Source organism: Apteryx rowi, unplaced genomic scaffold (genome assembly GCF_003343035.1).
Source record: "Apteryx rowi isolate R43461 unplaced genomic scaffold, aptRow1 scaffold_1352, whole genome shotgun sequence".
NCBI classification, from domain to species: Eukaryota; Metazoa; Chordata; class Aves; order Apterygiformes; family Apterygidae; genus Apteryx; species Apteryx rowi.
In genome coordinates this window covers 36,881-52,151 of record NW_020447589.1, presented here as the reverse complement: position 1 = coordinate 52,151, position 15,271 = coordinate 36,881, and the positions used below count along the sequence as shown (strand labels likewise).

Below are 15,271 nucleotides of genomic sequence, written 5' to 3'. Positions count from 1 at the left end.
AATGATTTGAACCGATAAATTGAATAATCAAACWCTTCTAATTTTCCTTTTTTATTTCAAGCGTCCATTTACTTCATATCCACTCTTGTTAGATCATTCAGAAAGAACAATGAAGGACGTTTTCTATTTGTTCCAGAGTTATTTACTATAGCACATTTTTTTGTAGTGGTTAATACATCTCTTGGCCAACTTAAGAGCATTCTCCACCCCAATTTAGCCAATATAGACTTCTTCTGCTCTCTTACTGAGACTCCAAAAAYATATAAAAAAATTCTTTTGTTTCAAGTAGCACTTTTTTCTATTTTTGAGACAMGGCAACTTTCTTTCATTGTTCCACATTTTTCTAGTTTTCCTGTTTTATTCCCTGATCCTACTCCCTTTATTTTATAGTTATTAATGTCTTGAATGATTTATTCTCTTACTCTTCTCCTCTTCTGGATGGAGAGCTTTAATTCTACAATCCACTAGATTCAACACTTCCTTTCACAGTTTTTCCAAAACAGAAGGTATTCTGACTGGGYGGATAACAAAAGGTTTGAGTGTCCCTTCCCTTTTGGGTACAAATGGGTAAAACGTTTTTGCAGCTTCCTTTCCAAGGCTTATAGGGATTGCTACCAGSAGGACCATCTGCWCKGCTTCGTAAAATTTGACTTGCCTTTCCTCCAAGTCCAGAAGGACACCAATCACTGAATAWTKCAGCTGCTTCTTCTCAATCCTAAAGTCTCCTTCACTAGAGAAAAGCTCTCCCTGGGATCTGTGCAGAGCCCAGTAGTCCTCCCTGGGAAGYATACCTCCCTCCTCTTGTTTCCCTTTCTCCCTCACTACCCCCAGCACCCAGTCCTGATGCTGCTCCACCTCCACCTCCCAGTAGTGTTTCCCAGCTGCAAACCCTTCCTGCCCCACCAGGATGGGGACTGTGGAGGCAGCGCTCAGAGCAGCAGATTCAGAGGTGTTGTTGCTCTTGGTGTCCAGCGCTCCAGACACTCGGAGCTCTAAGTCTTGGTTGTTTGGATTCACAGTAATGGTTACTGGAAGGGAAAAGCAGGATAATCCAATTAGCAGGGTGACTTGGGGCCCTCTGTCTGCAAGGTGCGAGGGGGTGAAAGGTTCCAGGAACTGAGCAGTGCTGCCTTGATGCAGCAAAGACTTTAAACACTCCCCAAAGCAGTGCATCCAGTTGCTGATGGGCAAAGAGGCACCTTCCAGCTGTCACAGCCATCTCCTCTCTCAGGGCACAAGTCCAGGTGGCTCTTCCCCCACACGCTCTAGAATAAGCCTCTCTCTTGCCTGTCCGTCTTCTCCAGAATTGCCCCCTCATACTTTGACATTGCATTCATGCTTTGACACCTTTCAACAACTCCTTTTCTCACACTTCCCAACACACACACATCCTAGCCTCATTTCCTTTAGAAGAAGCCCAGTGAGGGCACATGCCTTTRACTCCATTTCAGTTGGTACATCTCTAGAAACCTGGYGMTGTCATTTCAGGGTAASTYGGACAGCTGGYCACAYCATTTCCCCACCCTTCTTCCTGTCAGCTTACCTGCRTGGCTCTGAGCTTCCCAGAAATCTAGGAAAAAGAAATGGCCATCAATATTTTATGAATCTGTGAGGCAGTGAAATAGCTCTCAAACTAAACTGTTTCAGCCTACTCACGTGCAATTGACTTCACTGTGATTCTGCATCAGTGTTGCCCTTAATGCACCAATACTTCTAGTAATTAGCAAGCATTTTTAAATGACTTACCCAACTCAACTTTAAGTTGATCTGAAAGGTAAAGATGTTACAGTCACTGACACTTGGTTTTTTTGCTTTGTGATTCCATTTTTAAAAAACAGACAACCCCAAAGCATGGAAGATGACAGAATTCTGCAATTTTGCCTGCAGACTTTTTTATTCATGCCATTTAAATATCTTCTGTGTTCCAGTGTGAATGACAGAACTGGGCCTTCAGACTTCATCAGCTCTGCATTTACACCATAGCCTTGGGATTATGCTCAACAAACCTTTTGCTAAAGCAGCTGGGAGCCAKCTGAAGGAGAAGCTAGATGGGATTATTTAAGGGAAAATCTGATTTTCACACTGCTTTTTAGTGTGCATACAGGGATGTTCATTCCTGTACCCTGTGTCCTATTGGCTCTCATCATAATGTGCCTGACTTTCTGGGAATGCAAGAAAAGTCTGCATCCTTTCTGGAAGAGCTCTCCTGTAGCATGCTGAAAGGTCAAGTTTGTTTTGTAGGCATCCTGAACTCCGCTGATACCAGCTTCAGCTCCCTACTGCAAAGTGCTCTSGTGTTTCCATGTATTCCTGGAATGTATTCTTTGAAAGGGAGAAGGCTAAAGGAACAGCAAAATAGGTTGGCTTCTGCCCAAAAGACTAGCGCTGGGAACCCTYGCTAAAGAAGATCATGGTCTAGATTTCTTGTTTGTGACTTAATTAGAGGAGATTGGAACTAACTGCTCTTGCTTTGTAGGAAAGGCACGAGTCCCAGAAGTCAGTGGGCTGTGCTATGTGACTGGAAGGAGTTGCAGCTCATCTTTGCTTTGATAAAAGCTCGTTAGATGTCAACAATGTCTCTAGCTGTGATCTAATGTTAGGCATGCAAAACTTGTTGCCAAGACACAAAGTGTCAGGAGAGCAAGTCATGTGAGATATTTCTTGAAGGAAGGATCAGAATCTTATAGGGATTCAGGGATGGCACAGACAGACCTAAACACTTGCCTTATTGTTTCTAAGGTTGACAAGAATGTAAGATTTATRTAAGAGGTGTTTTCTTACCAAAGCRTTCTCTGAGTACAGACYTTGCTGTAAAAGGATAGCATGAATGAGTGAAATAAAAACACAAGGACAAAATAAGTAAGGTTTGTGAGAATRACAGTGAATTATTGTCTCAGCTGTTCCTTGTGGAAACAGTGTGTATAATTATGTGGGAAATTTCTGTCATTAAATTTGTAGGATAAAAGAAGTTACAACCTTTTATCAGTAACACATAARTTTTCTGGTTCTAATTTTTGCCCAGATCTGTTAAGAATTTATCAGAATCCTGAGTTTAGAAAATACTAAAAAGTTCTGATTTTGCAAATGTCATCACTTACCCAAATGACATGTATGATTTACTTTAGAGATAGGAGAAAGTAGACACCAATAATCTCTGAATCTTATGCGGTATGACATGGAGAAAAAGGTTGAAAAAAACCAATAACTGCAGAATAACTTAGTAGGTTTGTTACTTGTATCATTTTTCYTCAGGTGTTCATTTGTTTGTTCAAAATATAACTTCAGTCTGAATGCAACTATGAGACAGATGTTTAAAATTGTTATAAATTTCAAGGTTCTGAAGAGAAGGGGGGGAGGAAGGATAACAAGAAGAAAAAAGATTTCCAAACAGTTATTGAACCTTAAGTCATCACTACATGGAAAGAAGGAGTAGGAATAACCCTTACTGTTGTTTTCTTTTTTTTTCTTTTTTTTTTTCAGGAGACAGCAAGAGATTTGTGAGGAATATGAGGCAAAGAGAAAAGCTGAGCTTGTTTACTATGGCCAAAACTGCAGTAATGAGCTATGTGACTGAAAAAAAAAAAAAGAAAGAAAGGAGAACTGACTGGAGATGCCAAACAGGAAATAAAGATCTCCAACTCTTTGTGCAGGCAAGAAAATTTGGAAGAAAGAGCTAAAGAGAAAGTGGGAATGAGGAGAAAGTGAAAAGCTGTGGTTTTCAGTTTGTGTTTTCAGTCAATTTATGCCTGAGTTGGCATAGCAAGACYTCCAGGAAGTAATGCCTGAAAAGAGGGGAAGGGAAGAATGAGAAAGCTGAGCTAAGAGTGCTCATTCTGTGAAAATTGCAGTTGTGTCCAGAGACAGATACAAGGGGGAGAGAAGAGCTAATGCACAGCCTTGAGAGAGATTGGTGGTCCACAATCCAGGCAATAACACAGACACAAGATACTCTGTGCATGAAGGGAGGGAGGTAAATATCATTGGCCTCTTTGCGTTGTAGTCATCTCTAATCACATTTTTGAGAAATGATTTAAAATAGAAAAACAAGGTAATTAAACAGACTAGCTTATTTACACTATGGTAGGACTGCATCCATCCTCAATTTTTTTTTATTAAAATAAGATTTACCTGTTTTATTTGTGGTTTTCTGTCTCTCTRAAATGTTCAGCGCATAGGAAAAAAGTAAAGAAATGGGGTTAATGGGGTTGTTATTGGGTATAAAATGGAAATTAAAAGTTACAAACTGGGCTTCTATATGATATTCCATAAAGATTCATTGTTAAGCCTGCATCACTTCTGTGAAAAATACATCATTCCAATATGCTTTCTGTTAGACTGTTTTACAGTTAAGCACATAAAAAAATCTCTACARTACTTAAGGTTTTCTTTTGAAAAGACAAAAGTAAATATCTCAGACTATGCTGTCAAGTATTTCACATGAGAATTCTATTGATTCAGTTTATTCTTGCTTTGAATTTTAAGCACATGAACACATTGAAGAATGCCATCAAACTTGGTAGCTAGACAAAAACATTTGGGCATATCAGTAGCACAAAGACAAATAAATACAATGAACAACTTAAGTATCTTACCTAACATTGACTTCAGTTGTTCTTTTTCTAGAAAAGATGGTACATAGATATTAGTGTAAGGTCTGTGACATACTGGCTTGACACCTTCAGCAAGGTAAATATACAAATTTCATAACCATATAGCACATACACCTGTGGAGTATAGCTATTTCCATTGTTTTGTTAACTCCTTTGAGTTTAGTAAGTGTAAATCCAGAGGAATTTCAACAGTATAATCCATGAATGCATCCTAATATTTTAACTTTATTATAGTTAGATAATCCTTTCAGGTTAAGCAGSGTGAGAACAAGACTTATTTGTACTGCTAGCTGAGGTCTTCCTTCATGTTTRCGTTAAACCTCATTTGACTACATCGAAGAGGGGAATTCTGTAGCCCATACCTAAGTACCAGGTGCATTTGAGATGCCTTGAAGTATTCCAACTGGCACAYAGGTACCCTCTCCAGTAGGGCTCTGGTTTTCTGTTGATGCTCTGTTAGTGCTGGTAGCCTTGCCCTGTTGTCCCAAATAACCAAGGGTGTCTCAAATGGCGCTGAAAAGCAACCGAACCCCTCCTTAGGTGTATCTGACTGTATTGTACAGATGCTCACAGGCTGTCATGGGAGACTAGACATTAAAGGCATGACTTATTTCCTTGCATGCAGATATCTGGGATGCTCTAGGGTGTCTGACAACTCTGCACAGGCTGTCAAATATCATCCAAAATCTGTGAGATATCTGCTTTCTTCCCAGGTGGCAACTGGGAGTTAAGTGGGATACCCAAGAGCATCACAAATGCTACAGGACACCTGTATGCAAGCAAGTGGGTTGAGCTATAGGCATCCAGGCTCCCATTATGGTCAGTAGAGATCCATGAAGAAAGTGCATGGGGTGCAGAGGGCCACTCAGCTGACTAAGGGYAGGTCTGAATAGTCTTGAAGAAGGCAGAAGAGTGGTCACCAGGAAGAGATGGAGTGCTAGAAGCTTGATAAGAAAGTTCYATTGAACAGCAGGGATTTGGGCTGAGTTATCAAAAAGGTCACTGCTGGCCCAAGTTGTTTCTTTCATAAGCATCTACTTTTTCCTTAAYGTTGGAAAAGGCTGCTCCTCCTGCAATAAATACCTTGAAAATCAACATGAATTGAATATTACTTCCCTGGATTTACATCTTAGATATCTCYGAACATCTTAGTATCATTTCAAATGCAAAGGACTTTTACCTTCTTCCATTGCCATCTTCGCTTTTACTGAAAAATGAAGAAAATCAGATCACAATGTTGCTTATTCTTAYAAAAGTCCCTTGTCCTTCAATAATGAAAATTATGCTTCAGCTGAAATAAGTGGAGTTAAGACTTTAGTCTACTTTAACCTAATAAACTTCCTGCGTCTTCTTGTTGGACCAGAGAGTTTACTCTTAAACTAAGACATCTCTCATTGCTAAAGGAGATACAAAAAAAAAAAAAAAAAAAAGAGATAACATGGAACACCTTGAGAGATTCAGWCTTTCCTGGAAGAGTCTTGTTCTAACTGTAGCCTGAGGTTCAGAGATCAYGAATAAATACCTTTTGGCCCCGTGGATATATGTATCCTTAACTTCCAAACTGTTCCCAGGAGCAAGGCCAGATGTGTGTCAGGAAACACAATTATGCACGTAATTTATTTGTTAGAATAGTCCTTGGCATGGTTATGACATGAACCAATTTGTACTCTTCCAAACAATGGGCAGATGTTGCTTAGAGGGACAACATGAGGCACAAGCCATTGTCAATGGATGGTTTGAATATGGATACTTTAACCTGATGAACAGGAGAGTTAAACACAGTGGATGTGAGCCATGCCATGCCAGCTGGCATCAGGACCAGCAAAAAGTGCCAACTGGTTCATTTTAATTTCAAGTATAAACACAACTGGTGAGTTCCAAACAAATGTGTTTAAACAGTAAATTCCTCCTGCTTTTAGAGTCTTATGGCAGGCCTTAAATTGGATACTTGAATTGCTTTAGATTATTGTGTTAATTCATTTATTTTTTTCTATTCTGAAGAAYCAAAGGAACATTTTTGATCCATTAATTAACTCTGGAACAATTACAAAGGAAGCCTGAATATGAATAACATGGTACAGTATGTCAGTCAGCATATGGTAATGACTAGACCTTAATGAGAAAAGGAAACAGACTCTGTTCATAAGGCACAGCTGAAAACACTCATACTGGATCTCATCACTGTGCAGTGCAAAAATAAAATGAAAAACCATGAAACCCCAGTAGCAGTACAGGCTGGGGGCTGACCAGCTGGAGAGCAGCTTTGTGGAGAAGGAACTCGGTGACCAGCTGGAGAACAAGTTGAACAGGGGCCAGCAAACTGCTCTCATCACAAAGAAGGCCAATGGTATCTTGGGCTTCATTAGGAAGAGTATTGACAACAGGTCATGGGAGGTGATCTTTCCCCTCTACTCAACACTGGTAAGGTCACATCTGGAGTACCGTGTCCAATTCTGGGCTTGCCAGTACAAGAGATACATGGAGCTGCTGGAGTGAGTCCAGCAAAAGACCACAAAGATGATTAAGGGACCGGAGCATCTCTCATATGAGGAGAGGCTGAAAGAGCTGGGACTGTTCACTCTGGAGAAGAGAGAGGCTCAGGASGGGATCTTAGAAATGTTTACTAATATCTGATGGGAGGATGTAAAGTGGATGGGGCCAGACTCTTCTCAGTGATGCCCAGTGACAGGACAAGAGATAACAAGWACAAACTGAAACACAGGAAGTTCCATCTGAATCTAAGGAAAAGCTTTTTTACTGTGAGGGTGATTGAGCGCTAGAACAGGTTGCCCAGAGAGGATGTGAAGTCCCCATCCTTGGAGATACTCAGAACCTGACTTGATATTTTCCTGGGCTAGCTGACCCTGCTTGAGCAGGTTGGTTGGACCAGATGATCTTCAGAAGTCCTTTCCAACTTCAAGTCTTCTATGATTCTGTGAAACTTTTAGATACAGCTAAGACTTCTAATTGGCTCTTTAATATAAATAAACTGTACCCCCAGCATATTTTCATAATATTTGCATTCATCTTCTTCATTACTTACCTGATTTTACTGTTTTCCTGTGGTTACCTGGTTAAAAAAAAAAAATCAAGAAAAAAACTTTCGTACATGTTATTCTAGAGTAATACAGACAGAAAGCAGTTCTCTGATTTGTCAYATAGGCACCATTGTCATTGGTAACCCTCTAGAGTTACCTGTATCTCTCTAATTTTTATAGAAATGAGCCTRCACTTATAGTTTAATCTCATAAAACTACTCTTGTCAGACCTAAAGCCATCTGAGAAAATGACATGCAATTTACATTGTCTCTTGCTCAGTGCACGTGCTTTCCCACCACTTTTCTGTCTCATCTTCTGAATTTGGTTATTAAGCAGTCCCTGACGATTTTGCTTGTGAATTTTTGTTACAGTCATRGGTTTCAATATTAACTGTTGTGATACTTCTATATGTTGACTAAAATAACATACAAAGAAATACTTACTTCTCAGCWTACAAAATGTAGAGCAAATAAGGACCATGCTAAGACATAAAATTACCAGGAAGACAACTAGCCATTTGGAAATGGATGGAAAGAAAACATCTGTAGAGATAAMCAAAAGAAGTTATATTCTATTAATGCTTAAGGTGTAAATAAAATTATARCTCAAGATGTAGATGATACATCTGAGGAGCTGGTGAACTTGTGTTTTATTTGAATTTTCCTAGTAATGGTGCTGARGAAGAGATCTCCAAGAGGGACACTCTCTAGGTACCTGATTTGTAAGTATGAATGAGATGTTTGAGATAGGTAGACAGGTTTGCACATTTTATGAGTAGACATGCCATGAGAATGGGAGCAATATTGGTTTCCAGCTCCTTTCAAGGGATTGTTGATGCATTTCATGCTAAACTGGCCTTTAAGTAGGGAATGGAATGAAGGAAGAAACCATCACTGTTAGGTAAAAGAGGCATGCTCWCTCTTGCTCTGAGTCAATGAATATTTAATTCATCCTGCAGAATAAGGTACATAATGGAGTCTCCATCCTTGGAGATATTCAAAATCTGACTGGACATGGCCCTGGGCAACCTGCTCTAGCTGAACCTGCTTGAATAGGGAGACTGGACCAGATGATCTGGTCCCATCCAACCCCAGTTATTCTGGGACTGTGATAAACACAGAAGGATAAGATTTAAAACATTCCCTATGTTCAGTGTTTCCTGTTGTCTCATTCCAGGTACCTCTACATTCAATGTCCTGGRATTTCTTGATGCCATCCTGAAGGGAACTTGCCTCACGCACTGCTTCAAGAGCCTTACATCACATTCTGGTTTCTATTGCAGACTTAGATATTAGCTTTGGGATAGTGAAGTTCCTTTTAGGGTCCAGTCCTATGAGGCTTGCTTGAGACTATATTGCACTATTTCCTGACACCTGTCTATGTACCCAGCAAACWGAAATGTGTAAGTGTTAGAGAGTGCAGTGATGCATGGTATTACCTGCCCCGTAATGATTACACAGTAATGCACATGATAAAAACACCAAAGATAAAAACATAGACTAAAAATGTTTGTAAGATGTTGAAATGATCAGTTTAACCATTTGGATCATAATTATTTTTTTTGGCTCTGTGAAACATACCAGTYCACTTCTTATTAAATGGCCTGGTCACATATTTCTCGGTAATGAAGCTTTTAGAGTGCTCAACTATCACTGAGGAAACATGTCATTTTTGTATGTGTATACAGTTATATTTTTAATCCATTTTAATTCAGCACCAATAAGTTGACTGTACTGAATTTGGAAAAAAGAAAGACAGAAAATGTTGATAATATCTGACCCCTTTTCAGATGGGAACCTGATTCACAAAGCTCTGTTGAAGGCTGTGCAGTAAACTAGAGAAAAAGATGGAAGATGACTGCAGCTTGCACGAACTTTTGTCCAACACTACACACTGATTTTGGGGATACATCTTCAGGACATCTCATGACATAAAAATGGAATCCTTTTCATTTAGCAGGCAGTCTATCTGAAGCTCACCCACCTGAAATCAGGACTCGGGACTCACTCGTTTTGTTTAGCAGATTGTTGACTATCCTGCAAGAGACTTCCATGTCAGATCCTGGTTCCAGGTTCATGGAAGTTATGACACTGTATAGGCCTGCAGGCATCATCATTATCTTTGYGGTTGATAGTTCCTTCCGGATCTGTCCTTGACCATCCAGCCAAATCACCCGGGGTTCAGGAAACCACCCTGCTGTGTGGCAAGTGAGGCTGATGCCCTGCTTCACATGACTCCTCAGGAAAATGGAAGGCACACCACCTATAGCTAAGGAAAAAAAAAAACGTATTCTCCATTTTAAGCAGTACTGAGKGTGAAAAATTGTCTGATTTTTTAAGGGAATTGCTTGAATTTAACACTTTTTTTTTAATATGCATGAAATTACATAGAAAGACCTTTCTGAACTTAAACTATGACAGAGACTTAGGCCCTGAAGTTGCTTTCTTCATGGTCAGCAGTTCTTCATGATCAGAGTCTATCAAATTGAGAATAAGGAAAGACTTAATGGAGAGTACAACAGATAATGCTGACTGAGGATTGCAGTTCTGGAGGGAGGTTGCCAGTGGAATGTTTTTAAGAAAAGGAATCCATAAAGTTATCAGTGTTAGTGACTGCAGGAAGTCTATAAACAAATAATGCAATCTCATCATGAAAACAGAAAATATTAGTGTCAGGCTCATTATTTCAAGTACAACTACTACTGGCATGGTACAGATGAGGTCTACTGTGAAAAAAAAGTCTCACAGCTCATTTTCCTGATATCAGAAGTTCTGTAATGCTCAGAGAAGAGAGACTTTGAATAGCCTTCCATTCAGAGTAAGAGATGTATCTTCTCTGGCTTTAAGATGGCTTATCTTCCTTTTTGTTCATTGAGATCTTATGTCATGATTGTGTAGAATACTAGGGGAATGGACTCCATATTTGAGAAGGTCTTGTCTAATTTTACTGTCTAAAAGAGCTGAAAGCCACACCCACCACACTTAGCTAGTAGAAATTTATTCTTCAATAGAAGGGAAAGCAAGAAGAAATATTTGTTCCCTTCCAAGACAACCACACTAACTTAAACTACCAGCTATGTATCTATTAATGCACTGAAATGGAAATTGCAGCAGGGAAGGTCTATGTACTGCCTTGCTTTCCTGCCACGGGCATGCAGCAGTATAAGCAGTAAGGTACTGGTATAGGACCAACTGGACTCAATGGGTGTGTGTACCATTGACTATGCTGACCATATGGAAAGCCTACACAACTGGTTTAGTCATGGGTGATTACACAGCAGAAGCCTAAATTTAACCTTACATTTATCAGCTAAAGAACTGTAGACTTCCCTGAACTTGCTGACTAGGTTTCCACTGAGTATAAAGGGAAATTAAATTCACAGCTCACATGTAGATGCATGTCTTCAGGTACCTAAATGCAGGTATCTCAAACAGGAGCTAAATCTTATCTCAGGTATCTGATATAGCCACTAATTCAGAGAAAACTRCCCTGAATCAAACATAACCCTCATGTTCTTTCCGTAAACACAGGTTATCAATCAAATTATATTAAAATTGAATTATATGATGATTTCCTCAGTCAATAATCGATACATATGTGTCTGTTCAGCTCTTTGCATACATTAAGTGAGAGAATAGCCACTGACCTGCCACTTCTAGTTCAACAAGCACATCATAGTGCTGGTTGTCAAAAGAGACCACACAWGTATACGATCCTTTGTCAGAGTTCTTGACATTCTTCAAGTGCAGAGACATGTTTCCAGCTCTAAATTCACCATGGAAAAATTCTGTTCTGCCTTGATATCTCTCATCTTGTATCTCWGTTTTGTTTTTTCCATCATATCTGCTCACAGTTATTTTTTCAGATTGTTCATTAAATATCCACTGGRCAGAAAATATCTCAGGAATGTGCTCTGCTACCACATGGCAAGGCAGAATGACCCCTTCTCCAATGACTCCAGTGAYTGAAGTATAAGGAAGAGAGTTTACAAACTCACCTGTGTGGAGATACAATTGCAAATTCTACCTATTGCAGTTGTTTGTTTGTGCATTTCACATTTTATGTGGCCCTAATTCAGGCAACTAATAGAACAAATAAAAATATCAATAGGAGAGGAACCCAAAAGRAAAATAAAAAGTAATATGGCAGATTACATAAGCAGCTGAGTAATGTTCAGATAATGTGAGGCTCATGAAATTTATCCTTCAGTACTTTGAACACTAACTGAAGCAAGTTCATGGGCATTAGTGACTGCTAGTGCAAAAACATGGAAAATGGGTGAACACTGGGCAGTCTGTAAAAGGTCAAGCACAGGATGCAGSATTTATCAAACAAAAATGGCTAGGTGGGATTCAGTTGTTCAAACAAGAGTACCTAGTGTCATTTGAAACGTCTTAGGGTATGCTAGACATCCATATGGTGCTGACAGACAGGCAACTTCAGAGACCAAATAATCACAGCCTTTGGAAAAGGACCAATGGCTCTCTGGTCCCTTTCTTTTCTTTGAATGGAGAAACCTAGGGTGACTACCTTGAAGTTGGATGTCCAAATCTGATGCTTCTAAAGCTATATGAGATGAATTCCACCCACAATATATATGTTTGAAAGGGATAAAAAGGGAAAATCAGGACATTTTRTAGCAGTCATTCTCATTTCAATGCCAAGGAAGATACTGGAATGGAAGAAAGGCACCTTGGAAATGACAARATAATACATAACATCCAACATGGACTTTCAAAGAAGTCATATCACAGCAATTTGACTTTATTCTATGGCATGTTAACAATCTACCATGCMACATCCAGGAAATAATTCAGATATCTTATCATAAGAATTTCCTATGCTGTATGGTATGACATCTTACCAAGTCTGAAGGACACAAATCTACATCAATCTCTAATCATRTCTGCCAGCTCCATTTGACAAGAAATATCAGATGCACTAAAGCATTTACAATGGCACTAGATGTCTGTGGTTAGGCACCTCAATAATTCACAGAGAGTGGGAGTCAGGGCTGGAATAGGGCACCTAAATAAAGATGTCCATAAGGAGATGTTTACATTTCAGCTGACTAAATTCCTACTATAGATAATGGAGACAGAGTCTGTTCAGTTCATCCTATAGTATAAACCTACCTTCATTACTTGAAAATCTCTATAAATGCCAGTTAGTCTGTTCTTTTCATGGGATACAGTTGCTTGAACATATAATCTTGTGCCATCTTTGATGCCTCGAGGTACCCTAGACGTAGGACCAGCAGATGTGGAACAGCGTATACGGTACGTCTGTTCTCTTTTAAAGCAGCTAGAGGCAAGTAGAAAACCCTACCATATTTAAAACACCAGTAGATGTTTATGCATGGGTAAYTTTGTGGAGACCTAAAAATGGGCAGCTAAATCCATGAACTAAATCCAACACCTTGGGCACAATTCAGTTGGCTACACCAAGGTGTCTGGTGCTATCTGACTTACCTTGAAGTATCCCACTTGGCCTTCATTCACCAGAGGGTCAAAGTTTCYTGCAGGCCCTATCATATCTTCCAGCTTATGCTGATGTCTCAGTTATCTTAACACATCTCAGACTGCACCACATGTTTGTATTTGGTAAGTGTTTTAAGCCTCATATATCATTCAAGTTAAAAAAAAAAAAAAAGGATGTGTACTCATTTTTTACTTTCATACTTTCATGAACCTTGRCAGAAACAAGATGTTTTATTAACATATATTCAAAGTGGAACTATCTTTACCTGTGATCAGACGTGGTATGTGTTGAAAAGTCAATATGTGAATAGCTGTCAACCACTGAAATTGGGAACCCATCAATATCCAGGCTTCGTAATCAACAAGACCAAAAGCAAAACTTCCAGGAGAAATTCTTGTAAGACTCCTTTGGTCTCTTCACAAGTTCAAGTCAAAATAACAAGCGTAAGTGCAGAGAGAACTCAACATAATAGKGAAAAATGAGAATAAACTTAAGGATAATGGGTTTGGTACTGTCAAAGGCAAAGAGGATTGCAAAGCATCTTTTCTTTYTTCCTACCAAYTTTTTCTAYATAYAGTGTGKGGGGCAGAAGACATATACTTTGCCTGCTCTGTTCACCTGTCCATACTTACCTCTGTCTTCCATGAAATCTCCATTACCTTCACTGGCAATTTTCTCCTTTCAGTGAAGAGTCAAAAGTATCTCATCTTCTCTATCAATATTACCAGGCTGCTGTTTCTTTTTTTCCTTTCTTAATGAAAAAAACCCCTCATGGATAAATTCCTAGGATGTTACTGTACTGATCTCCCTGTTGGCTTACATCAGTGATTTAAAGAGAAACTTGCAGCTTAACAAATGTGAAGCTGTCAAACTTCCACCCAAGATCTTGGCTCTCAAAGTCACTATTGAGCTAGTCCTACAGCATACTCCCAGTAAAGGTTTGTAACTTGAACTGACCAGTGAGTTGAAATGGCATAACATAACTAAATTAAGGACTGCACTTTCAAAATTATTATTACCAGGGCTTTCTTTCTGTAAAACGTGTTGCTGGTTTTGTTTTTCCCATGCTAATACTTACCAGTGAGCCTGTAAAAATGACACAGTATGAAATGTAAGCACCTTTTTCCATTTTCTACTGAACAATACTGTTTCAGTTAAAAATCTATGCTGATACAATATTTAAACACAGCTTCTTCTATCCCAGGACATGCATTCTCTGGAGTCTGGCAGCTATAGAAGAGTAGAAATTTTGGCTGCTAGGGATTTGAACTACAATTTTCCTGATAGTTTTTAACAGGCTCTTAAAAGCCTCTGTTAATAGAGTTTCTGTAGGCATACATCTGTTCCAGGATTTAAATATCATTATGCTGAGAAAACTCTCCTATGGCCATGACTTCTCACATTCATTTGAACATGGAGAACAGCATATTCACTTTCCTTTCTGAAGATGACTTTTCTGTACTTACTTTTATCAAAAGTATTCCTCAGTCCTCTCTAACCTCCCCACCACCACCACCAAGAAAAAAACAACCCACCCTCATGATTTCCTCAGCCTTTCTGTTCAGGGTTTTTTGTTTGTTTGTTTTTATTTTTTCCCCCTCACATCTCCAGTTACTGGATAAGTTCAAGTGCTCTCAGAGAGAGGTATACCCATCTAAAAACAGCAATAATGCAACYCCAGCAGGCAGGTTCATTTCCATCAGTGCAACCCATTAAATCCATATGAATTAATTGAAATTTCATAGTAAATGCACTGTTTTTTATTTATGGATTTAGCAAAAGTATGATTTCTTACCTGAACAGTAAGAACTGTAAGACTTCTATATGGAATATGGTTGTGGTGAACCTTTGTCCTCATATCTTTATTGCCACTGAAGTTTGTGACTGTATATTCAGGATCCAATAGGGCTRGAGAGGCTTGAACAATCTGATCAGGGGAAAAAGTAYKTGTCAAGATCTTTGCCGCAAGGCCAAAATAACTTCCTRTTTCCCACTTCATCTCTCTCTATATTCCTCGGTAGAACAATGTAGGGATATTCCTCCTCATCCTCTTGTGCAAAGTGTTTCTCTGTTCAACCAGTATTCAGCCAGCAAACACAAAGATAAGACTTAAAAGCATGTAATGAACAACTTGATAGGGT

At 39.2% G+C, this 15,271-nt stretch overlaps 1 protein-coding gene across 1 annotated transcript in view; it reads right to left on the bottom strand.

The window, feature by feature from the left end:
* Positions 1–483: 483 nt before the first annotated feature.
* LOC112961643 (butyrophilin subfamily 3 member A3-like) overlaps positions 484–15,271 on the bottom strand; it is a 19,914-nt gene continuing 5,126 nt past the window's right edge. Inside the window, exons 2-8 of the mRNA XM_026057015.1 lie at positions 14,926–15,057; positions 13,396–13,450; positions 11,296–11,646; positions 9,633–9,917; positions 8,093–8,191; positions 1,544–1,570; positions 484–1,028 (exon numbers count right to left, since the gene is read on the bottom strand). Of these exons, the coding sequence (XP_025912800.1) occupies positions 484–1,028; positions 1,544–1,570; positions 8,093–8,191; positions 9,633–9,917; positions 11,296–11,646; positions 13,396–13,450; positions 14,926–15,057 (1,494 nt within the window). The remainder of the gene's footprint in view (positions 1,029–1,543; positions 1,571–8,092; positions 8,192–9,632; positions 9,918–11,295; positions 11,647–13,395; positions 13,451–14,925; positions 15,058–15,271) is intronic.